The sequence below is a fragment of the Lutjanus erythropterus genome, chromosome 13 (assembly GCF_056507025.1).
Source record: "Lutjanus erythropterus isolate fLutEry1 chromosome 13, fLutEry1.hap2, whole genome shotgun sequence".
NCBI classification, from domain to species: Eukaryota; Metazoa; Chordata; class Actinopteri; order Lutjaniformes; family Lutjanidae; genus Lutjanus; species Lutjanus erythropterus.
Genome location: NC_139329.1, coordinates 37,578,814 through 37,603,292, shown reverse-complemented (window position 1 = coordinate 37,603,292; position 24,479 = coordinate 37,578,814). Strand labels below are relative to the sequence as shown.

At 38.6% G+C, this 24,479-nt stretch overlaps 1 protein-coding gene across 1 annotated transcript in view; it reads left to right on the top strand.

The window, feature by feature from the left end:
- LOC146317078 (voltage-dependent calcium channel subunit alpha-2/delta-4-like) overlaps nt 1-22,741 on the top strand; it is a 79,252-nt gene extending 56,511 nt beyond the window's left edge. The window contains exons 28-39 of the mRNA XM_084733730.1: nt 3,758-3,819; nt 8,268-8,282; nt 9,133-9,177; nt 9,267-9,329; nt 16,870-16,940; nt 17,096-17,171; nt 17,275-17,327; nt 18,216-18,271; nt 19,707-19,824; nt 21,049-21,164; nt 21,987-22,069; nt 22,434-22,741. Of these exons, the coding sequence (XP_084589856.1) occupies nt 3,758-3,819; nt 8,268-8,282; nt 9,133-9,177; nt 9,267-9,329; nt 16,870-16,940; nt 17,096-17,171; nt 17,275-17,327; nt 18,216-18,271; nt 19,707-19,824; nt 21,049-21,164; nt 21,987-22,069; nt 22,434-22,535 (860 nt within the window). The 3' untranslated portion in view covers nt 22,536-22,741. The remainder of the gene's footprint in view (nt 1-3,757; nt 3,820-8,267; nt 8,283-9,132; nt 9,178-9,266; nt 9,330-16,869; nt 16,941-17,095; nt 17,172-17,274; nt 17,328-18,215; nt 18,272-19,706; nt 19,825-21,048; nt 21,165-21,986; nt 22,070-22,433) is intronic.
- Nucleotides 22,742-24,479: the final 1,738 nt, after the last annotated feature.

Genomic DNA, 24,479 nt, shown 5'->3' with positions numbered 1-24,479 from the left:
GCCAGTGTTTGGTTTGTCCATCCCGGGCTACTGTAGCAACATGGCAGTGCAACATTGTGGCCTCCATTAAAAGAAAGACCTGCTCCCTCTGTAGATATAAACAGCTCATTTTAAGAAGGGATGCCCAGATTGATCAGCCACCGATCGCTAGTGGCTGATACTTGGTCAATACCTTCCATGCAATTAATGCTTTCTAGTCACGAATCAATGGTTCAGAAAACAATTCTCAGCTGAGTCGGACTCCCTTCACATGCTAACTAAGCTAAAGGAGCACTTCACCCCCAACATGGTTTGTATAAAACTTACTCAGCCCATGTTTCCTTGAATTCTTGAAGATGTTTTTTCCTCGCATGCCAATGCCTCCACATAACTGTGGAGTGAATCCAAAACACACTTTACAGACTTGTTAAAATAGCAAAACTGTATCAAAACATCTGTTTAAAACACAGTTCTTGCGGTGTAATCCTCATTTATAAGCCAGTATAAGCCTCATTTACCCACTCTGATGCTCAGTTTCCAAAAAGCCCTGCTAATGAAAATATTTCTGGTGGAAAGCCCTGGAAGCAAACTAGCACTACACACCCTCTCAAACACCCTCTTTCTTGCTTCTTAATGTACAGTCACACAGCATTTAGGTTACACGGCCACCTGGTGGAGATCCCAGTGTTCTAAATAAGCAGCCAAACGGACCTGTAATACTGCTGCACAGCTGTTATAGAGTGATAACGGCATCCCTAATTTGTAAAAGTTAATGAAACCACAACTGTTCTTATTTTAAGGTGATTGTGCACTCATGAAAACATACTTCTGAATATCAGGGCTGCACGATTTGGTGCATATTGCGATTATTTTGACTGAAATTGCAATTGTGATATGCAACAGGATTAGTGGAAATGACCAGTTTTGAATCACAGCTTTTCATGTTCACTGGAAAAACATGAAAAGAGTACCTCATTATGATGCTGTTTTCCTTTTCCTTCTTCAAAAAATTGCTGTTTGGATCTGCGATTTGGATATTGGACTTGGCCATACATTCCATATTTTGCTGTGATTGTGATTAATTGTGCAGCCCTAATGAATATTATATTTAATTTCTGCCACATTCTGTCGATACATCCTCATAAATTGAACACACCGGCTTTAAATGGGGGAGGATAACAAGGGGAGAGCCACACAGATAAGCAATAAACAATACTCTCTTACACACACAGGCCTCAGTGGAGACACAGTTTGCTCGGATCAAATAATAAGCGATGTGGCTCGGGCCAAAAGTTGAATCATAAAGGATGGGAAGTCTCCTAAGTGACATCAAGGTGACAAAGTTAATGTCCTTGACTCGGTCACACCTAAGTTCCTGCATATTCTGAACAGACAGCAGTTGTTTTTTTTTTCTGTGCTGCAGCATCAGAGCAGAATCTGCAGTCTGTGAAAAAGCTCAATAACCAGAAGCTCAATAGGCAGAAATAAAAGGTTTTACAGCTGCTCTGCTTTTGCAATAATATCAGTACACAAGAGGCTCGACATGTCGCCTCACATCACTCATCTGTGTGCGAGTGTGTGTGTGTGTTTGTGTGTGTGAGGCTGCAGACCAGCTGTCTGTGTGAAGAAGAGTTTTCATTATTGAAGTGACAAAAACAGTTGCAGTTATTAGGTTGGTGTGAGTGGAAATGACCCTCGCCGGTCCTCTAACGCTGCGGTCGCAGAGTGTCGGGCTGCTGTGGACGAGGCCTCCGGATCAGCTTTATTCCTTAAAGGACCAGTCTGTGTCTCTGCAGGCAAACTGTTGTTCCTTCTTTCTGGGAGGAACTTTTTCCAAGTTGATTTACCTACAATTGTTAATCAGGAAAATAAAGTCAGACTGAAACGAGACTTTTGAGGTTTGAGCATATAAAAAAATCCAATAACCACATATCAGATCGGACAATATTCATTTTTAACAGAGACATATAGGATTATTATTAGGTATATTTTTGATAAGGAGCCCTTATTTTTTTTTTTTCTTTTTACACTGTCCCCAACATGTCCTAGGCAGGATATTTAAAAGTTGGAAGCTTCTTAGTTCTCTCTGTTGGACAAACTATGCAGTGGAGACATTTCGTTGGCATTCAGTGTAATCAAACAACGGGTCATTGCAGCTTCTAATTTCAGTCTGCATCCGTCAGTTTTAGTGTCAGAAATGACAGTTTTTGCCAGCAGACTTTCATTCTGAACTCTTCATCTCTATGAGTTGGTTGGCAAAGTCATCTCTAGGGCTGGATCTTGTTTTGTCCACAACCAAAAGATATATTTTCTTAAGTAACTCAAGATTATCGAAATAGTTTGCAATTAATTTATTAGTTGACAAGTAATGCAGCTCTGGTCGTCTCCATCTGACTTTTTAATGAGTCCTGAAAAAAGACCTGAAAAAAGGGTCTTGAATTTAAATATTGGCTTGATGGCTGCATACATGATGTCATGCAGACTCAACATTGTAATAATGTGAAAAAGATGGAGGCTACAGGCAAAAAGTTAGCATCCTCATCAGCTGATGATCCATGTAGGAGACATGGAAACAAAACAGCAGCACAATCTCTGAAATGCAGGATAAAGCTCGCCAGTCGTGCTGTTATACGAGTCTGTCAGCCAGCAAAGTTCTTTTTTTACTCTTCAACATAACCCCATTTGGATGACAAACTGCAGAAAAACAAAGGTTCAGTTTAAGCTCTTTTGTTTATATTTTTTAAAAAATATTCTACACTTTCACAAATGCAGTAAAGAGCAGGATAGAGATGCTAATGTTAGCTTGACCTCTGATAAAGCAGCAGTCAGTCCTGAAGTTTTCCTCTTGTTATCCCACATTATATTCATGCAGGTTGCTGATGATAATGACATGCTAACTCTTGGTTTTATCACTGTCTGTTGCTGAGAACACAATACTGAGAACATGCTAAGAACAGTTGTGTATCACATGCCTGTGTATCACTGTGTTTCTGAGTTAATGTGAAATGGTCACAGTTTGGTTAAGTTTAGGCACCAGGAGTACTTGGTCAGGTTAAGGAAAAGGTCATGATTTGGGGTAATATAACCAATCACACTTTGCATGTTCTCATGTGGATCACAGCCAGAACTTTAGCTCAGGTTTTAAGTTAGTCATCCAGGCATGTTAACGTTAGCTGTTTATGTTAAAGCAGATCAATTCACAGTTTATTCCATTCCTCACACTTTAGCTCATGTATTTTTGGTTTTAAAAAGGTGATTTTAAAAGGACACAACCCTCCAAACTCTGTGTACACAGTTGCTAAGCTATGATTGGACAGTTGTTGTTTAGAGGAGGTGCTAAACTGGCTTTCAGGTGGATGCTTGTGACTAAAGTCTAAAACTGGCAACACGTTGTTTGAAGCCTCCAGCACAGATCTGATTTCACACAGATTGTCATGAAGTGAATATCAGCTGTTCATCTTGCTCCTAAATGTTTTCTGTGCACTTCACTTTGATCCTGAGAGTAATAAAGCTGCTACAGTGCATTACTGAGGGTGTGCGCGTGTCATTACGGTGCCTGCAGGGAGCACACACACCATCAGGCTCATCAGTGTTTACATCCCTTCATTAGCGTCAGGACACCACAGAGGTGAACCCAGGGTCGAATTGATTTCCTATCCTCCTCCTTTCCTCCACAAACACAGCAAACTGTTCAGCGTCGCCTCTGCAGAGTCCATCTTGTCCTGCGTCTGTCTCTAATGTGTGTGTGTGTGTGTGTGTGTGTGTTTTCTATTTTTAGCTATCGGGGTGCAGTTCTCCTTGGATTGGCTGGAAAAAAGGTTCTGGGCCATCGCCAAACAGGTGAGCAGAGGAGTCACTCTCACATATGTTGGCTGATGACATTTTTGGGGACATTTCACTGACTTTGTTTATTTCTCAGATGATAATACTAACCTTAAAGGGACAGTTCACCCCACAATTTTCCTCTGGCCTGTAGTGCTGTTTATTTATGTAGTTTTGTTGCGAGTTGCAGAGTTTTTAGAAATCCACTTCTCTCCAATGTAATAGAAAAAAGCAACAAAAATTGCCTTTAAAAAAAACTCAACAGCAGTGTCTGTTTCCATAAATTATGAGCTGTTTTTTTAAGATAATCCACAGAGCTTGTTGTTAGCAGTTGCATGGAGGAACTACTGTCTTTATTCTGCACTGCACCCACAAACCATATCACTACGCTAGCACAGTGATGCTAATTTTACAGCTAAGGCCGGAGATATACTTGCTGCTTAATCATGCGTTTGCGTTCGCATATGCGTAGCATTAATTTCTGAGGATGCACACAACCATCGCTCCAAATGGACGCAGGATACGCGAGGCAGCCATGAAGCGTAGGGATGCGTAGGTTTGTGTATGTGAACGTGTAGTTAAAAGCAAGTATATTTCTGCCTTAACCTAAGGAGGACACCATTAATGTGCTGTCAAGAGAATGAGCCTCTTGTCTATGATTAGATGCAACTTCCTTCTGCATGGTGACGTGGCCATCTAGTATGTTCAAAAGTCAGCATCTCACACGGTGATTGGAGGAAATTACAAGGTCGTGCAGAGGATTGGCTAAATTTTCATTAATTGTTGCAATCACAACATTATTTTATGATGGTGACCAGAATGGAGGACAAGTTAATTTTCCTTTAAGTTCTGATGTAGTTTTTAGCGTCATAGTCAGCTGCTGCTCTTCAACTATTCACTCATGCAGGTTTGGCTTAAAAGCCTTGACTGTACTGAGAGTTTTTCAAAATCAAATCACTTTATTTGCTCCTGAGGGGTAATTGCAGAGGCATTAGAGTAACAAGTAACACAATACAGGAAAAAATATATATAAGATGAGTGACATACACAATAAATATCACCATAATAGATGTAAAAGAAAGAAAAGACCGAGCTAGACGGTCACCTCACAAGCAGTGACCTGGAAGTCAAGTAAAGTCTTTAAGGGAACAGAGAAATGATGGAAACTGTCACATCAGCTGCGTTGCTCCCTGTTCTGAGGGAGTTTAGACGGCTCCACAAAGAGACGCAGCATGATCTGCAGTCAGACAGGATTCCTTCTAGTTATTAAAGTGCATCACCAAGTTTCCAAGGACGAACAAATGAAATTTTGCCGTGACCGTCCAGTAATAATCCTCCGGATTCAGAGGTCATTTTTTCAATTTTCCGTCTCCTTCAGTAGGGACCACAGCCCATTAATTGTATTCATTAAGTCTCTTAGACTTTTCATATTAAGATTAAAGTGGAATGTGCACAGAATAAGGTCCCATTAAGATGTAAAACAACTGGATGTGACCCGTAAGAGACTAAAGCAAAGATGAATTTTTCTTATGTTCTTCAGTCTACTCTCACCATCACGACTAAGAGTTTTCATCATTTCATTTAAGGAAAAGCTTAAATTCAAAGAGGCACAATTAACAATCAACAACACTATGTTAATATGTTACATGTACTTACTAAATGTTGTTGACATGTTTGCTGACTGTAGGCATGTTAATATGGAGATGTTTGCAGCTTAGCATAATAAGCATTGCAGCTGAATCTGGCAAAGTTCAGCTGGGTTGAACAGCCAGAGTGTAGGATTTAGTGGCTTCAGATTGTAAACACCTCACCTCCCCTTCCACTCTTGTAAGAGCAGGATTGCCACGTCTCTGTGACAAAACCAGCCAAATAGCAGATCAAAACCAGCCCAACAGCTAGTAAAACAGGCGAAGGCTAGCAGGGAGCAGTTGTTTGGTTGTGTATGTGGCCCATGTCGGTGTATGTGCTGAGCTACAGTCCGTTTGGGAGGATTTTAATACAGTAGTTGATGAATGATAAATAATGATATGGATTTTGATTGACAGATGTTATTTGCGTACTTTGCATGCAAAATAGATCTACCCAACCAGCAGACAAAAAAATTAAACCACAGGTAGATCAATTCCACAGGAAACCGCAGACTTCACAATCTTTTGTCAGGAGAGTGAAACAGTGGCCGTGAAACTTGAACATGAAAGGCTGGATCTAGAACTACTGTAGAAACATGGTGATTCAACATGGCAGCCTCTGTGGTCTGTAGATATAAAAGACTTAATCTAAGGTAACGAATTATTTTCAGGTGATTGTGCACTAATGAAAACATTCTTATGAACATTATATTCTATTTCTAGTATATTCTGTCAAAACGTTCCCATAACTCTTGCATAATGTACCTTTAAAGCAGAAAGTGGAATAGAGAAATTCATCTGTGAGTCCTTGTAAAAACAGTTCATGTTGGATGTTTGGTGATGTGGGGACCGTCGGGGATAGAAGGTGAGCTACTGTGGGGCTGGTATGCTAACTGGTAACATGCTAGCACAGGCCAGCCACAAGAGCCCGTCTCACAACAGACTGCAGACCTCTTTCGTGACGGCGTCCTCTGTTTTGGACTCTGTCTCTCTTTATTCCTTTACAAATGAGTGCAGTCAAGATGGGTTGCTGCAGGTCAAGGGTACAAATATTCATATTGAAGTTAATCAAAAGTGAATTTTCCATGAAACTTCAGTCCAGATTTAATGCAAGCCAAACCACTGATTACGACAGTTCCACTGAATCTGTGAAATTGACCGGGGCCCTTGGGCTTTTTTCAGACTTCTGGAAAACCACATGAACAAATTAGCGTTACAAATGACGCAAAAGTGATTCAAGTGTCCGGACTGAGATGCAGCCGTAGAAATCCGATTGGAATTGCCTTTCATACCAACTCCAAATGTGGGTTGATTTGCAAAAGTCACACGTCATGTGTTTTTTTTTTTTTTTTTTTTTGGCTGTCCAGAGTTTCTGAAATCAATCTGGATCTGCAAAAAAGTCTGAAAAAGGCCTTAGACTGTTGAAGGTAGAGCCGAGTCTGAGACGTCCTAAAATGATCGCCGTACGGAGGACGAATACTTTAAATTTAGGTACCATCTTGAGCTTTCCTCTGGCATCGTCCTCGGTACAAACTTTACTTGTGTTAATTTTCATTCCACTAGTGGTAAAGATCTAAAAAAGAAAAAAGAAAGCTTGCCTCCATTTATATCCATCTAACAGTTTTCTGGCGTGTAAGAAGCATCACAGCCTCTCTGGGACCCTCGTTTGGCTGCAGACTTTTAATCCTATTACAAAATGTGTCCCCAGATATGACATAAGGCCGACAGCATCCACACCGTCTCTCTCACTCAGCCTCCTCAGGTCTTTGACCTTGTGAACGTCTCCTGCAGTTCAGTGGAGCAGCGCTGCAGCTGAACGTGTGCAGATGTCCTGTAGAGGTTGATGGTGCAGATAACATTATTAATGAGATCTGACAGCTGTGGCGGGCTGCTTTAATATATTCACTGCTGACATTAGCTCGGCCGACTTCACAGTCTCCTGCAGACCACATTTACATCTTGTCGCCACTCTTTTACACTTTCTGAGCTTTATATCATATTTTTGCAAGCTAGAAGTTAATCTGAAGCGAGGCTGCGTCTCTGAGCCACTGAGCAGTTTGTATTCTGGATGTACTTATCTCACATTAAAAGTCTGTTCTGTCTAGTTTTGTGTCTGAGCTTTATCTTTAAACAGGACTTCTGTATATTTATCATCTGTATTTGTGGCCTGTTACATTTGTTTTACTGCCTGAGGAAAAACAGAAGATATTCTGAAACACAACCACATTTTACAAAAGTTGAACATCTCTGTGACCATTTAAACAAAATTAAATCCTTAAATCCAGCTCCGTGCCCCGACTGTAAAAATAGAACAAAAATGAAAACACTGGAAAACTAATTTGGATTTGTTTTTTGTTTTTACAAAGAGTGCAAATTAAGTTTTTATGGCCAAAAAGAAATCTTCCTTTCTTACACTGCTTTATTTTAGCAGAGTGATCTTCATCAATCAGTCCAGATTTATTTATATAGAACTTTTCAAACAAATCAAATCCAGTTCACAATGATTTACAAGCCATCGACAAACAAAGGATGTTAAAAAAGGAGACTAATGCACAACAACACAGCCAATCCCCCGCCAACTGAAAGATAAAAATATCCTCACATATCAATAAAGATACATATATTAAATACTTCACAAAATGAATTATGGTAAAACTATAATTATAATATAATAGCCAGATTGTGAGAATATTTTTGTTTCAAATCTTGAATCTGCTGCACGAAACAAGAAGTCATTTTTAAAATATCATGATGTTAAAATATTTCTGTCAGTTTAATGATTTTCATACAGTTATCTTTTCTGTTTTTTTCCTCGACTCTTCACCCTGCTGCCTCCAGCCCAGCGACACAGATGTAAGTAAACATTGATCATTGATTATTGATTTAAAGCTTGTGTTGTATTTACACTTTTTTTATTATTATTATTATTTTCCAAAATGTTAGAGTCATTTTTGGCAGTGGATGTTGGCACTGATTCATCCCCATCAATTTTCTGACATTTTTAAACAGATAGTTTGGATTTTTTGAAGTTTGAGGTTCTTATCTATAGTCAGTGTTTTACCTGCAGGAGGTGAAGAAGCAGCAGGAGTTCTGTTGTAAGAAGATAAGAAATGTCCTGCTGTGGACACGGTCAGCAGGATAATGTATTTCAGACACCTAAAAACTTAAGTGTCAGTTTAAGTGTGCTCTACATTTAGAAAAAAATTAAACTGTGAAAATATTCTAAATATAGTGCACATTTAAACACATTCTGCTCCTTCTGAGTCTCCAAACTGGGGGCGAGTCGACCACCATCGACTGTTGGTAACACTGACTAAGGAGAAGGACCTCAGTTCAAATGATCTGAACTATTCCTTTAAGTTTTGTTGATTAAGTAATGAATGGGATAAAAAACAGATCATAATCTTCACAAGCATCACATCCTGGTCACTGAAGTTTAAATATATAATAGTGAAAATTAGAGGTCATATTTTTGTATTTATCAGATTCATGAATCCAGTTTCTGCTGGTTTGAAGTTGTAATCATTTTTCACAATTTGGTCAAGAAGATCTTCCTCTGGATGTTTCTCTGACAAGAATACAACTCATAGAAACATTTATTTCCTGGAGATTACCTTCACCTTGTTCTGGTGTTAATCTGGACTGTAAAGCAGCTCCTCCTGATGACCTTTGACCCTGACTCTTCTTTGTCTCTTTGTCTCAGTGTTCAGTCATCGAAGGCGTGTGTCCTCTCAGCTGTGAGAGTGTTGTAAGTATCCCACCTGCTCATCACCAAACATCAGCCCTTTTATGTTGAAAAACCTGAACACACACTTCCTCATTCTGTTTCCTGTTCAGGATCTGAACTGTTTCCTGGTCGACAACAACGGCTTCATCCTGCTGTCCAAAGAGAGGAACGAGGTAAGATCTCCGAACTCACCTGACTCTGACCAGTCTGAGTGAGAAAAGATTTGGAAAACGTGATTTAAAAAAGCAACAACTGCAGATTAGATCATTAAGTCCTCTGTTAATGAAATGGGAACATGTTGGTCTGTTTGGTTTGACCTTCAGGTCAGAAGGTTGATTAACAATCAGGATGAGTCTGGTGTCAGAGTCAGAAGGTGACTTTTTTTTATTTTTAGTGTGCTCATAAACAACATCTGGACGGCTCACAGGATTTCAGGACAGTTTTGGTCTTAATCTGTGTGTGTGTGTGTGGTGGGGGGCGGGGGTGCATTAGCAACGAAATATAGCAGCTGCTGACCTCATCTCAGTGTGGGCGGAGCTTAAAAGAGTAGTTTACCTCCAAATCAAAAGCAGATATTTTTCCTGTAGTGCTGTTTATTGATCCAGATAGTTTTGGTGTGAGTTGCTGAGTTTTTGAGATTTCATCTGCAGAGATGTCGGCCTTCGCTTCAGTGTAATTGAACTAGACGGCGCTCGGTTTGTGGAGCTCAAAGCACCAAAAAAAAAAAAAAAAAGTCATCGGCGGTGTCTCTGTACAGACATTAAGACCTTGTTACTGAAGATAAGAAACGACTTTCTTCCTTTTTTTTTTATTGTATTAATGTTCCAAACCACTCAAATTTTCTCCCACCCAGGTGTGCTGAATGATGAATCCCACCTGATCATAAACTGGGAGGCGTGGTCAACTGTCTTATTATCGAAGGCCACACCCACTAATTTATGTGGAGAAATTAGAAAGAAAACAACGATTTTTTTTTTTCTTAGATCATGAACCCTTGAATAAAACACCACTGACTGGTTAAGAACTACACATTAGAGCGTTTTTTTTCTCCCCGTTTACATGTGTTTGTTCACAGGTCAGTTTTGACCTACAACATGGCGGTGACATCGACAGATGACGAATGCGGCGTTTACATATGTGTCTCTGATTGAGAAAAAGAAAATGAAAAGCTTTTTGTTATTTTTTACCCACTGATTGAAGCTTAGAAGAAAAGACTCATATTTTTTTTTACCTTTTATTTAAAATTTACAGTGTTATGCATTAAATATAATATTATTAATATCAATTTTTGACTTACCTGAGAACTTTTTATTGCATTATGTCAGTATATGAGCTCCACAGATGTCTTCAAATTGCTTATTTTGTCAGTCCAACAGTCTAAAATCCTTAAAATATTCAGCATAAGATGATATGAAATAGATAAAAGCAGCAAATCTGTGAAACAGGAAAGAGAGAGACTTAGAAAATGTGATGCCCTTTACTGTTAACAGGTGGAACACTGGATATTTTTTTCATTACTGTAGATAATGTAATTATAATTATAATAGTTATATATAAACAATAATTACTATAATTGTACATGTAATTATAAATATATAATATTCTTTAAACTCATGTTTCCTCGCCTGAGACAAACTCTTAGTGGACTGTGAAAACAAGATGTTTTTCTCTGATCTTGGTAAAAGTGCCCTTGACCACTCGTGAAATGTTCTCTTACCGAGGAGAAAAGCAAAAATAAGAAAGCGGTGAGTTTCGCCGCTCAGTTCAAGGCTCAGTGAAGTTCTGCGGTTGATGTGAAAGCTTATTGGTCGCATACAGGTCTGAAAAATATTAATGTGCAAACTGAACTCAAGAAAAATAATGTCTGGTCTGCAAAGGCTTTTAGAAAGTCTAATTTCCCATGTATTATCTCATAATCTTGACTGAGTTTGTTATAATTTTGACTTAGAAATGAATGTAATATAATTAAGAATATATAACTGACTTACTGACTTGACTAACTAGACTAACTAGATAATTCAAAATTGTTTCTTTAGTGTCTCAGAGTTTTTCTTTCACATAAATATGACGAACCTTTGTTTTACCTTTCTTCTGGTTTCTTTTCGTGGCCCAAATGGGCTTCCGTACTTTGCAGGTACGTGTTAAAAGAGTCTGTGTGTGTAGAGACGTGCAGCCTGTGAGCCGGCTGTCCATCTGACAGCTGCTCGTTAGCTCCGGATTAACTCAGCCTGTTAAGAGCCATATTACTGAGGATTAATCCAGAGCCCACCATGCTGCCATAAACACACACACACACACACACACACACACACACACACACACACACACACACACACACAGCCTCTCTCTCAGCTGAGCAGCCTCACCCAGTTCATGCCCCTCATCATTTCCTCTGCTGACGTGTTTACTTATATTCCAGTAGTTGAATCTTTCTCTCCTGTTGTTTGGTTCAGGACGTGTTATCGGGAGTCGAACCTGTGATGTTTGTGTTACAGGACGGTCTCGGTGACCGTGAGGCGGCCAGCTGTGCAGCAGCAGCTGGACCTGCGAGGCCACATGAGGTTTAGCTGTCATACTGTGACATCTGTGATGCTGTCAGGGTCAAATGGACCTCAGAGCAGCTGGATGAATATATATGTGAAGTCCTAATGCAGAGCTGCTGACTGAAGAATTATCTGTTATATAATAATGTGTCAGTCTGACCAGGATGTAAACAAAACTGAAAACTGTTTGTTGTGTCTGTAGAGCAAACAGTCTGAATCATTTATATCCAAATTGATGTTAATGAGACTCAGTAACCCGTCTTGTCTTTAGCTTTTCTGCTTCATTTCACTGCACGGCTGCTTTGAGCTCCGACTGCACTGCGGCCTCCAGATTGCTGCCTTTCCCTGAAGCGGCTCTCCGTTCTGCTCCGTTCTGCTCCGCAGAGTGTACGCACCAAGTTTTATTTTTGACAGATGCTGCATAAAGCTGCACAGACCAGATAGACTGGACAGAAAGTCAGAAACTGTACTGCTGTAAAGAATTTGATCAGTTTTCAAAATAAAAGACCACATGCAGACCCCAGATCATAAAAACAGACAAAAAAGAAACGATTTAACTATGAAGCCTACTTATCCACTGTGAAAGCAAAAAAAAAAAATAAAGAAAAAAAGTCACGCAAAACACTCCAGTTCTGAAATGCTGCTGGTGGCACATGAAGTTGTGTAGAAACTCAGAATTCAAAACTAGAGTCTGTAATTTAAACAAACTGTTGACCTTACAAACTATTTCCCAGTTGGGAAATAAAGATTCAAGATGTCAAGAACCTGACAGGAGACAAAACAGCTCGTTATTAAAGACAAAAAGAACATTTAACACAGAAAAGTGCTGAAATATCCTGAGTTCACATCTGTTCTCTGAACAGCTGTGAACTCTGCAGGATTCAGTCACTCAAAGTCTCTTCCAGTCATCCAACAACTGATCTCTAAGAAGAAGTCATTGGCTTCATTTTTTTGTGAAATTCCTCCCTTCTTCTCTCAGAGGTGGTGAATTTCATTTTGCATTTGGGCTCTTTGTTTGATTTATGCTTATTAAAAAACATTAAATGCAGCACACTGACTCATTAATATTAAATATATTCACAGGATATATTTCACATCCATTTAAGGTTTCAAACGGGCAAAGATCCAAACTCCCACTGCAGTTTTAACACCTCCTGCAGCTTCTCCACATGTATTCTCTGTGATATTACAGACTCGTGTCTGCCTTTACTAATTATAAAGACTAAATGAGTGTATATTTTTAAACATGCTCATGAACACACAGTCCTGCTGGTGTAAAGTATACAGCTATAAGATAATTAAGGACAAATCAACTCCTGAAGAAAATGATTTTACTTTTATTTATTCCTTTCGGAACCTTAAAACATCACGTTTTTTTTTTTTCTCTCAATCTCACCTTCATCTGGCTGTAACCAGGCTGTACATGTTCACTGGACTTACTGTAAAGGGACAGTTCAGATTTTTTGAAGTGTATGCTATATTTAGAACATTTTCACAGCTTTAACTTGCTGTCAGACAGTCTTTTCTGATGAGAAACTGCCATTGTTTCAGCCAAATATCACTCTTTGCCAAGCACTTGGACAGTACTGATTAAAAAAAAAAGTAATTTCATATCAAATCAATGTTTGTTTAAGTTTAGCAGCCAATGCAACATGCAACAAAGAGCAGTTTCAGGCTGTGAAACTGAATTATTATTATTTTTTTTAAGATGAACGAATAATAAGTTCAAGAAAATGAATCATATCTGAGTAATAACAGCTAAAACCCAAAGACCTCCACTATGGCTGCCAGAGGGGAGAGCTTAATCACCTTAAAGTCTTTATTTAATTTTCTTTTTCTTTGTAACTTCTAACACAAGCGAACCTCAGTGATGAGATTTGTCATGAAATACAGCTTCTACAGACAGCAGCAGGATGTTCTGCTGTAGAGTAACCTTAAAGCAAGAATCATTTACTGTAGAAGCTCATTTTTCATTATTTGCATGTCTGCTGCGTTCCCAGTGGCCTTACTAAGCAGATATTATGATAAAGTGCTTCCTCTATGTTTTGCTGAGCTCTGGACTTTACAGGAAGTTTGTGGAAACACCCAGAAATCTCCCCGGTGTTAAAGCCGCCGTGGTGTGAAGGTGCAGCTCGTAGAGCGTTGCAGGGCACGGTAAATATTTAATCAGGAGGGAAATTAAGTCAGTGCTGACTAAAATAAATAGGTCAGAGTGAGGAAGTGTAGTGAGCAGGGTGACGGTGCAAAACGCAGGGCTTGTTACTGGTCGAGTCGGCCGTATGCAGAGGAAATGTCTGTTTGATCAATGATCCTGTCTGAGAAGCTGCTGCAGGACTCCACTGTTCGTCCTCAGGGCTCAAACAGGTTCGACTGATAAACACGACCTGTTGTGTCCAATAATGTCCTGAAATTAATGTCAGTCACAGCAGAAAACAAAAATAAAATGGATGGATAGAAACATCAAACACAGCTTGACTCTTCTTATATTTTTACCACAGAAAATATTAAAAGTTTGTATCCTCTGTACGGCGGCCAGCTCAGACTCATTGTGTCAGGCTCAAAATGCTAGACATATATTTGTATTTGTATATATATATTACATATATTTTTTTAAATTGTGTAATTACATTTTCCAATAGTGTTCAAACACAGTTGTAGTTAAGTATTTCATAATGAGCAACTACCATTTTCATGTAGTTGGTGGTAATTACAAAGCAACATATTTGAAATTTCTCTGAATTTACCCACAAATTTAATGGTAAGGATGAAAATTATCACATACTTATCACAAATCTGGAGGTCATTTCTAAGAAATTTCAAATCTGTTACTTGGTAATTACCACATACTTACCATTGAATTATGGGACCTGCACTAGATAATAAATGTAAAGAGAGCACATGATTTTGAATGTAATTGTACATGATAATAAAGAAAGATTGTGATACTGAGAGTAATATTGCACAGCGTATTAAAACATTAAACATAAAGGAAAAGATGATATTGCACATATAGTACATGATAATGAACATTATATACCCCTGATATTGAAAAGTGCACATGATGAAAAGTAATATCGCACATGATATTAAAATATGACATTAAATGTAACAGAAGCCTGATATTACACATCACATGATGCAAATATTGAACAAGTGTAAGTGTTGAATCACAGATGTTAGGATTCATCCTCATGGATGTTTGAACCAAATTTCAAAACAGTCTGTCCAGTAGTTGTTGAGATGTTTTCCTGTGGACCAGAGTGTTCAGACGTTTCCATCCTTTAATCCTTGGAGCGAGCTTGACTAAACACGGGGGCTGACCATCTCTGATTTAATGATGCTTTACTAATGGCTGTACTTTGATGGTGCTAATGCAGTGCTGAATGTAATACTACAGTTCTGCTGCCTGCAGCTTTCTCCAGACTAAAAGCAGAACCGTGTTTTGCTGCTGTGCGTCCGCAGAGCTCCGGGGCGTTCAGTTTGACTCTGGCACTTTTACGGCCCCTCTAGTTTTCTGTTTATTCCAGCAGGTTTGCCCTCTCGCCGCTGCTGTTGTCAGATAAACACGGGGTCAGGTTTCGGTGTAAGCAGCATCCGACTGCTAACGCTCAGCAACCCGCGAGTCCTCCGAGGCTGCTGGGAAAATCCCGTCCAGACGGAGATAAAGTGTGGGCAGAGAGCAGCTTGTAAACGTGAACAGAGCTGCTGAGACAAAACGCTCTGAATAATTCAGAGACTCTGCTGCTGCTCAGGGCCAGAGAGGAGCGACACACTGCAGACGCACAGAGAGGACCTTAAATCACAGTTTAACACTTCACACCATCTGCTTCAGTCCTGGTGTTACCTTCCAGTGTTTGTACTCAACGACCACAGCTTTTATTATTTTATTTACATCCATCTGTTGTGTTTTCAGTCTTTTCTGTAAGGAGCAGACTGGAGGAGGCTTCACACGGACAATCTGCTGCAGAAAGTAGATAAACTGCAGTGAGAATAATTGAATTTATGACTTCAGACATTATTCTTCAGGGGAGTTCTGTCTATGTCTGCGCTGGAAACAGTTTAATATTTGTGAGAGCTTCTTGTGAAATTGAAGTGTTTCTTTGTTTTGGCATTCAGAAATAAATACTGGTAAGAAAAACAAGGAAAAATTGAATTGTCACAGCAGCTGGGGAGCACAGCAACAAAAAATCAAACCATTATTGATCAGAAAGACAAAATAAAATACATTCAAGTAAGACGAATGTGGTCAAAGTAGTAGAGGAAGGTGGAGACTGTTTCATTAATATAGTTTTTTGAACTGTCATACGTGTCTTATTTAGAGCTGCAACAGTTAGTTAATCGAAAGAAAATTAGTTACTAACTATTTCGATAATGGATTCATTGTTTCAGTCATCTGTCAAGCAGAAGGACAAATATTTTCAGGTTTCAGCTTCTTAAACGGGAGGATTTGCTGCTTTTCTTTTGTCATTTATAACAGTAATGAAAGAGTCTGTGGCTTTTGGACTGTTGGTTGGAGAAAAGATGCAGTTTGAACACGAGACTTTGGCTTCTGGGAAATTTTGATGAGCAGTTTAGACATTTTATAAACTAAACAATTCATCAGTTAATTGTGAAAATAATCGGCAGATTAGTAGATAATGAAAATAATCATTGGTTTGCAGTCCTAGTGTTATTTGAAGTAATATTTGTGGAAAACATTTCTATTGATTTTCATGTCTCTTTGTTAGCATTAGTCTCTAGGGTTAGTCTTAGCCTTAGCCTAGCTTAGCATGAACACTTGAAACAGCCTCTTACTGTCTACCATTAAAAAACATCTTCCAGAACCTCTAAAATATAAAATTATCATCCTGTTTGTTTAATCTGAACACGGTCAGTAATAAACACAAATACATGTAATGAGTTCAGAGGAAGAAAAAGAAGAACAGATATTTCTCATGTGAAATAAAAACTGTTCAACCTTTGGCTCAAAACAGGTGTTCAACCTGATGTCCACTGTCTGTCCACTGTCTGTCCACTGTCTTTCCACTGTCTGTCCACTGTCTGTCCACTGTCTGTCCACCTGTCTGTCCACTGTCTGTCCACTGTCTGTCCACTGTCTGTCCACCTGTCTGCGTCTCTGTTGCTGAAGTGGAAAAACAAACGTTCTTTGTTTCCGTTCTTGTTTTTCCAGATCGGTCGATTCTTCGGCGAGGTGGACGGGTCTGTCATGGCGTCGCTGATCAAGATGGGAATGTACAAAAAGTACGACTAACCCCTGATGATAACTGATGTTGGTGCCAGAAAAATAATAAAAAGTTTTTCATTCAAATTGAGGTTTATATCAGTTCACGTGAAAACATTAAACCCACAACGAGAAGGATTTTAATTATTTTCTCTCCACTGATGTGTGTTTGCAGAGTGTCGTTGTTTGACTACCAGGCGATGTGTAAGAACAGCCATCATCACGCCAGCAGCGCCCGACCTCTGCTCAGCGTGAGTCTCATCACTGCAGTTACTTTGTGGGAGAGTTGATCCAACGCTTCTTCAACACACAGTTCTTGTTTTAACTTCTGGTTCTCCTTTTTTCCTCCTGCAGCCGTTCTACGGCATCGCAGCGTTAATAAGATGGTTCTTCTCCAACGCACTCATGTAAGTCAACAGCTGTTTTTCAGTCAGTAATTTTTCAGCGACAGGAACTAAATGTAAAGAGGATGATTTTAATCCAGGATGTTAAAGTGACGTGAAGATTTTAGACCTCCAAAACACTTTGTTATTTTAAATGTATTATTTATTAAAGGAATAGTTTGGTTGGGGTTGGTTGCTGCTGACCTCATCCATAGCGTCATTGCTTAGCTTCCTGTACTTCACTTTGTCACAGCGGGTTGAAGGCGAAACTCAGAGAAAAAACATGTTTATAAATGAGAATAAGAATAAATAAGAGTTGAATCGATCGTTCTGTTCAGGAGTCAGTTTGTCCTTACTGAACGTTGCTGTGTGCTTTAAATCAACAAGGACTGTATGTTTATGAGCATGTTTAAAAATATACACTCATTTAGTCTTTATAATTAGTAAAGGCAGACACGAGTCTGTAATATCACAGAGAATACATGTGGAGAAGCTGCAGGAGGTGTTAAAACTGCAGTGGGAGTTTGGATCTTTGCCCGTTTGAAACCTTAAATGGATGTGAAATATATCCTGTGAATATATTTAATATTAATGAGTCAGTGTGCTGCATTTAATGTTTTTTAATAAGCATAAATCAAACAAAGAGCCCAAATGCAAAATGAAATTCACCACCTCTGAGAGAAGAAGGGAGGAATTTCACAAAAAAATGAAGCCAATGACTTCTTCTAGAGATCAGTTGTTGGATGACTGGAAGAGACTTTGAGTGACTGAATCCTGCAGAGTTCACAGCTGTTCAGAGAACAGATGTGTTCTGCACAGATACAGTTCAGTCCTGTGTGTGAGCCTCAGGATATTTAAACACTTTTCTGTGTTAAATGTTCTTTTTAACGAGCTGTTTGTGTCTCCTGTCAGGTTCTTGCTGGACTTTAACCTCTGTGGTCTCTGGCACTCTGATTATTTTGTGGACGGTAAGAAGTTCTGACTGAGACTTTTTATTTTCAGAGAGTTTACGATAAACAGCATCTATTGATAAACATACAAGCATAATTCCTCTGCCTTCACTCCAACCCTGTATGTCCAAAACAAACAGACAAACAAAAACAAAGTAATCTCACATTTATTTTCTGGCATCACACTTTATATACCTCAGTAAACAACAACATGGATGTAAACATTAATAGGTGTAAACAAAATAATACAGTAAGAATATATTAAATTTGACAATGAACAATGAGGATGTTTAAACCTGTGTTTAACTAATCATGTTCATATATGACAATTTCACTCTTAAAAAAAAATGTGGTGACTGAGCTGTAAGTAACAACAGTGTAACAGTAACTCTAAGCAAAATATGTTATAGTCACTAATACTCTGCTTTTTTTGGCATACCACTTAATAAAGAATTTAAGAAATTTAAATCTGATGTCTGTTTGCTGCAGAATGATGTGAGGGTCAAATACGAGCCTGTAAAGTCAAGTTTAGAAAATTTGGTTCAGACCTTCATGTTCCCCTCAGTGTGAACTGTGAAAACTTTAGTGTGTCTGTGACTTTTCATCAGGTCAAACATTTAACGTCATATCTCAGCAGTTATAAATTTCATCAAACATGTGATTGAGAGTTCAGTTCTTCAGAGTCTGAATCACTGTCTTTAAATAAAGATGGATGACACATCTCTCTGTGAAACCTCCTTTTATATCATCAAAGAACTCATCAAAACCAAACTGAAACTAAAATGACAGAAACCATCTTTGAGAAACATTTATTTGACGTGTACTTTGATTTTTTTAGTTTGACCCATGTCCCATCTGCATACATGGAGGGGGCGGGGTTTATGACCTGTGCTGCAGCCAGCTGCCAGGGGGCGATCCAGATGTTTTGGCTTCACTTTTGTAGAGCTGTCATGTCGTCCATCTTTATACACAGTCAATGGCTTCATCACTGTTTTGTGTCTCATTTTGCAAACGTTCTTTTTTAATATGGCGGCTTCACCATCATCATCATCATCTCCTCCATCCTCATCTTCACCACCACCATCATCATCATCATCATCATGTGGGTGTGATCCATCTTCATTCATTCAGCCAAGGCTGGCTATCACACAAGTGAGTACGACATGTCTGCATATATCTGTGTGTGTGTGTGTGTGTGTGTGTGTGTGTGTGTGTGTGTGTGTGTGTGTGTGTGTGTGTGTGTGTTTATGACGAGAAAATGTCGTCACGGAAACAGAGAGATGATGAAAAACTTTTGATGATCGTCTCTTATTCACCAGATGACTTTGGATTAAAATTAGGAGTGTAATAATGTGTGTGTGTGTGTGTGTGTGTGTGTGTGTGTGTGTGTGTGTGTGTGTGTGTGTGTGTGTGTGTGCGCGTGTGTGTGTGTGTGTGTGTGTGTGTGTGTCAGGTCATAAGCAGAAGAAGGTGGAGCCTCTGATACCCTGCGACACGGCGTATCCTGGCTTCATGTACGACTCGTCTGTCAGAGAAGCCAACAGCCTCATCAAGTGTGGACGCTGCCAGAAGTACGACACACACACACACACACACACACACACACACACACACACACACGCTGTATTTACACCAGTGGTGGAAGAAGTGAAGTGTTCAGTCACTGTGGAAACACTCCACTACAAGTGCTGCATTCAAAACGTTACAGAAGTAAAAAAAAAAAAATTAGGGTTGAGCAATTAATCAAAATTTTATTTGTAGTTTTCAAATCACAGGAGCTGCAGTATTTAATTAAACTACATTTTTGTTTGTAAAATTATTATGTTGCTGCAGAGACGTGCTGGTCTACACATCACATCTTTGTAGGGCTGCACCTAACGATTATTTTCATTATCAATTCATCTGTCAATCATTTTTATGATTAATAGATTAGCTGTTTGGTCCATAAGATGTCAGAGTCCAAGGTGACGTCCTCAAATGTCTTGTTTTGTCCACAACTCAAAGATAATCAGTTTACTGTCAGAGAGGAGTAAAGAAAAAACAGAAGAGATTCACATCTGAGGAGCTGAAAAAAAAAAAAAAATCCAAACTGATGAATCAATTATCTGAATAGTTGTCTAGTAATTTAATAGTTGACTACTGATCAATTGATTAATCAACAAATCATTGCAGTTCTACATTGTTTGCTAAAGACTGCCACAAAAATCAGACGTTTAATATTTTTCAATGAAAATGAGAATAATGATTTAAACATAATTACCTCTAATATTACAAATCATATCACAGTTATAGTATCAATGAAAATAATCACAATTAGATATTTTTTTCAAAATCATTCAGTCCTGCTGATAATCTATAAATATTATCAGTAAAATGCGTCCTCCTCCTTCCAGCTTCAGTTTCTGCACCAACATGGATTTGATGCCGTTGAAGTTCTTAAATCAGCTCTTATGTCAGTAACAGAACAAACTTTACTTCTTAAAATCAACTCTGACATTCAAACAAACTTCAGTCACTCAGCAGTTTGTTTTTGATTCATTAAAAATATAAATGGTTTGAAAATTCATGAGTGTTAAAGAAGGAGTGGTTGTATATATATATACAATATATATATATATATACCTATATATTGGTTGGTTGATGATTGGTTGGTTGATGATTGATTGATTGATTGATTGGTTGATGATTGACTGACTGGTTGGTTGATGATTGATTGGTTGGTTGATGATTGATTGATTGATTGATTGATTGATTGATTGATTGATTGATTGGCTGTATATCTTGTTGTGTTCCAGGATGTTTGTGGTGCAGCAGATTCCTGACAGTAACCTGGTTCTGGTTGTGACTCAGGCCGACTGTGACTGTTCTCGTCAGTATGGATCCATCCTGCTGGAGCCCAAAGAGATCAAATATATCCTTCACCTACTGACACACAACAACAACAACAACAACAACAACAACAACAACAACAACAACACCGCCCTCTGCTGGTCACAGGGGGTGCTGAGTTTGTCTACAGTAGATGTTTCTACTCTACTCTGGGTGTCAAACCTCAGAACTTTTTGTTACGTCTGGTCAGATTTGTAATCTTATTCTTTGGTCAGATCGTTCGTCTTTACGTCTTTACATTTTTGCTTTGTATTTTACATGGATCAGAAAAGCTCCGTCTGCAGAGGGATTTCTGTTCTGTCATACTCTGCTTACATCTACTGCTGAGACAGAACAATATTATCGACATATTATCTGCGTCAAATTACCAGAAACAAAATAATAAAATTCAGTCTCTTTCCTCTAAAATAATCAAAAGTGTTTTATTTAACATTTTTTTTCTCTTTAGGGTACAACAACTCCCTACATTATCTAGTACCATAGTGTTTATAACTCCCTGTGTCACCAGTGTGTTTATCTTTACTTTTGAACATTTTGGTGTCATTAATTATCACGCTGCAGCCAAGAAACATTTAGTAAAATCTAACAATATTAATACATTTTAAATTGTTCTGAATTTATTATTTTTTAAAATAAGATTTTTTTTTTAATTTAAAAAGCTATTTTGACTGGACACCAGTAAAAAAAAGTTCAGTCAAAATCATTTTTCTCAGCAGCACCAGTGATTTTATTCAGACAGATTTCTTGTGTTTAGATGCAACTTGTGACTCAGTTATGGTGTCAGAGTTAATCCCAAACGTGTTCAAACAATGCTAGCGGTCTGTTTTCCTTAACGGCAGTGAACATAACGCCACAGTCAAGTGCAACAGGATGAAATCCCAGAAGGTGCGGCGGCGTCCGGAGTCCTGCCATGCCTACCACCCAAAGGTGAGAACTGAGACGCCAACTATTTCAAACATAGACAACTCTGTGAAAAAGTGAACACATGATGCTGTGAATCATTAAAGGGACAGCTCACTCAAAATTTAAAATCCAGATTTTTTCCTCTCACCTGTACTGCTGGTTATCCATCTAGAACTCTAAAACTTTTGTACTTATTTATTGTTTAGTAGAAATGAGACACTTGAACTGTTTTTCTGTTGTGTTTACAAACAGCAACTGACAAATCTACTGATTTCATCTTTAATTATGAAAGAAAAATACAGATCATGTTGTACACTTGTAATTAGTAAAGAAATACATCTAATGCCAATGATAATTCTAATGTACTCCTGTTGAAATTGTCCAACAGGAAGATGCCAAGGAATGCGGCGGGGCGGCGGCCATCTCTCTGTCGCTGTCTCTCTTCTCTGCCTCTCTGCTCGTGTCGTCGCTCCTCCACCGCTGGACGTAAAAAGAAACACCAGTCAAGACGCTCTGAGGGAGGCGTCCTCGAGGATTTGAAGCAGGAGAACAAGATGAAAAACATCGAGCAGGTAGCCAAAGGATGTTTTTTACTCGCCACGAGAGGCAGCAGGACATCTCAGATTTTGTCTCCGGCTGTTCAGACGAGGTTCGGCTCTCTGCAGTGGAGATTAAAGGGCTATTTGATTTTTTTTTTTTTTTTTTTTTAAACTGAATCTAGACTAATTTCTCCCTCTTGAAATGAACTGAACGGGGATGAAGTAGCTCTTGAGCTGCAGGAGCAACCGGAGTCTGATGGACAGACGTAAACAGTGCAGCTTCTGGAGAAATGTTGCCATTATTACAATCAAAGAATGTAGCATCTTTGTAGCTTTTTGATACAGAAATATTGTATACGAGTAGAGTTTTACATTCAAATGATTTACAGTTTTAAAAAATAGGGAAAAAATAAAGGGTTGAGCTTTAAACACTGATGTGCTCAGGTCTGTGAGAGGTCAAAGGTCAACAGAAAATACAGCAGCCAAATGTTAAAGGACCAGTTATTCTTAAAGTGGTTTCGTGTGAATATTTACTTGAAAGTTAAGTTTTAGTTGTGTGACTGTTGGGTCAAAATAACGTCATGAATCAGGTTCATCCTCAGATTAAGAAGGTGTCGACTTCCAGTGATTTTAAGATGTTTTTTAAAGATGTTTTTACATCTTACTCTGATGTAAGATTCTGCAAACTCTCCTGTTTAGTTCAGCAGCCTTTTCCTCAAACAAAGTTTCTCTCCGTGTTGTAATAAACAACCAAAAACCAATAAGGAAGAACACAAGACGTAAGGGTGTGGTTGAGCGAAAGACTGCGAAGAACTGCAGGAAAGCGTCGGTGCGCGCGAGCTGAGCAGATGAAAATGTTAACGCTGAGCTGTCCGTGTTCAGGTGACGCTGCAGCTTCTCAAAACCATGTTCAGCTTCTCAAATGTGAATATTTTCTGGTTTCTTTAGTCCTTAATACTAAATTGAACATTTTTAGGTCTTGGATGAAACAAGACATTTGAGGATGTCTCGTAGCGTTTGTTGAAACACTGATTGACATTTTCTGACGTTTTATGAACCAAACAACTGCAAAATTAATCAAGGTATTATACCTCAAGCGTTTGGTGGAAATGCGGCTATTCTGACCTCTAGTGGCAGCTAGATGATTTCTACAAAGCAGCTTGAAAATTGATGTTTTACTTTAGGTTGGTTTCCTGGAGGTTTGAATATCAGACAGTTTGGATTGAATTTCTGTAGATGATATAATGATTCCTCTTTTGTTTTCAATGGAAATAATCAAGAAAATGTCCAATAAGAATTATTTAGGTCATTTTAAGAGGTCTATGATAAGATATCAGACTTCGCATAAATATTGTTTCAACAGCATTTCAGTGACTCTTCCAGTGTGAAGCAGGTCTGCACATCACTGTGAAATACAGTCATTTAAATGCTACTGAAACAATGGTTATATGTAACTCACATGTATTTTTGTTTAATTCAGTTTTAACATCTTTTGACCTGAAAATTCTTACCAGGCGTGTTTCAGACTGGATTTTAATCACAAACTGCTCAGCTGAATGCAGAGCTGCCATCATGTGTGCAGTTCATCGTGTTTCAACTTGTCATGTCTCTAAATATTTTTTTCTACATGGAAATTACACACTTTAGCCATGTTTCCATTCAAAAGTATCACAAATTTTAACTTAGCTGCAGGTAAATGGACAAAAGAAAACATGAATGAATGCTTGTTTCCATTCTCTGATTATTAGGAGTTTGTTCAAAGCAGTGTGTCGCGCCAATTCTCCAAACTATTATACCATAGATGACGTAAGTAAAAGCCCCCATTGAATGTCAGTGGAGATAACAGGATGCAAATATGACATGTTTCTGTTGTTTTGGAGTGTAGCACCCAATAA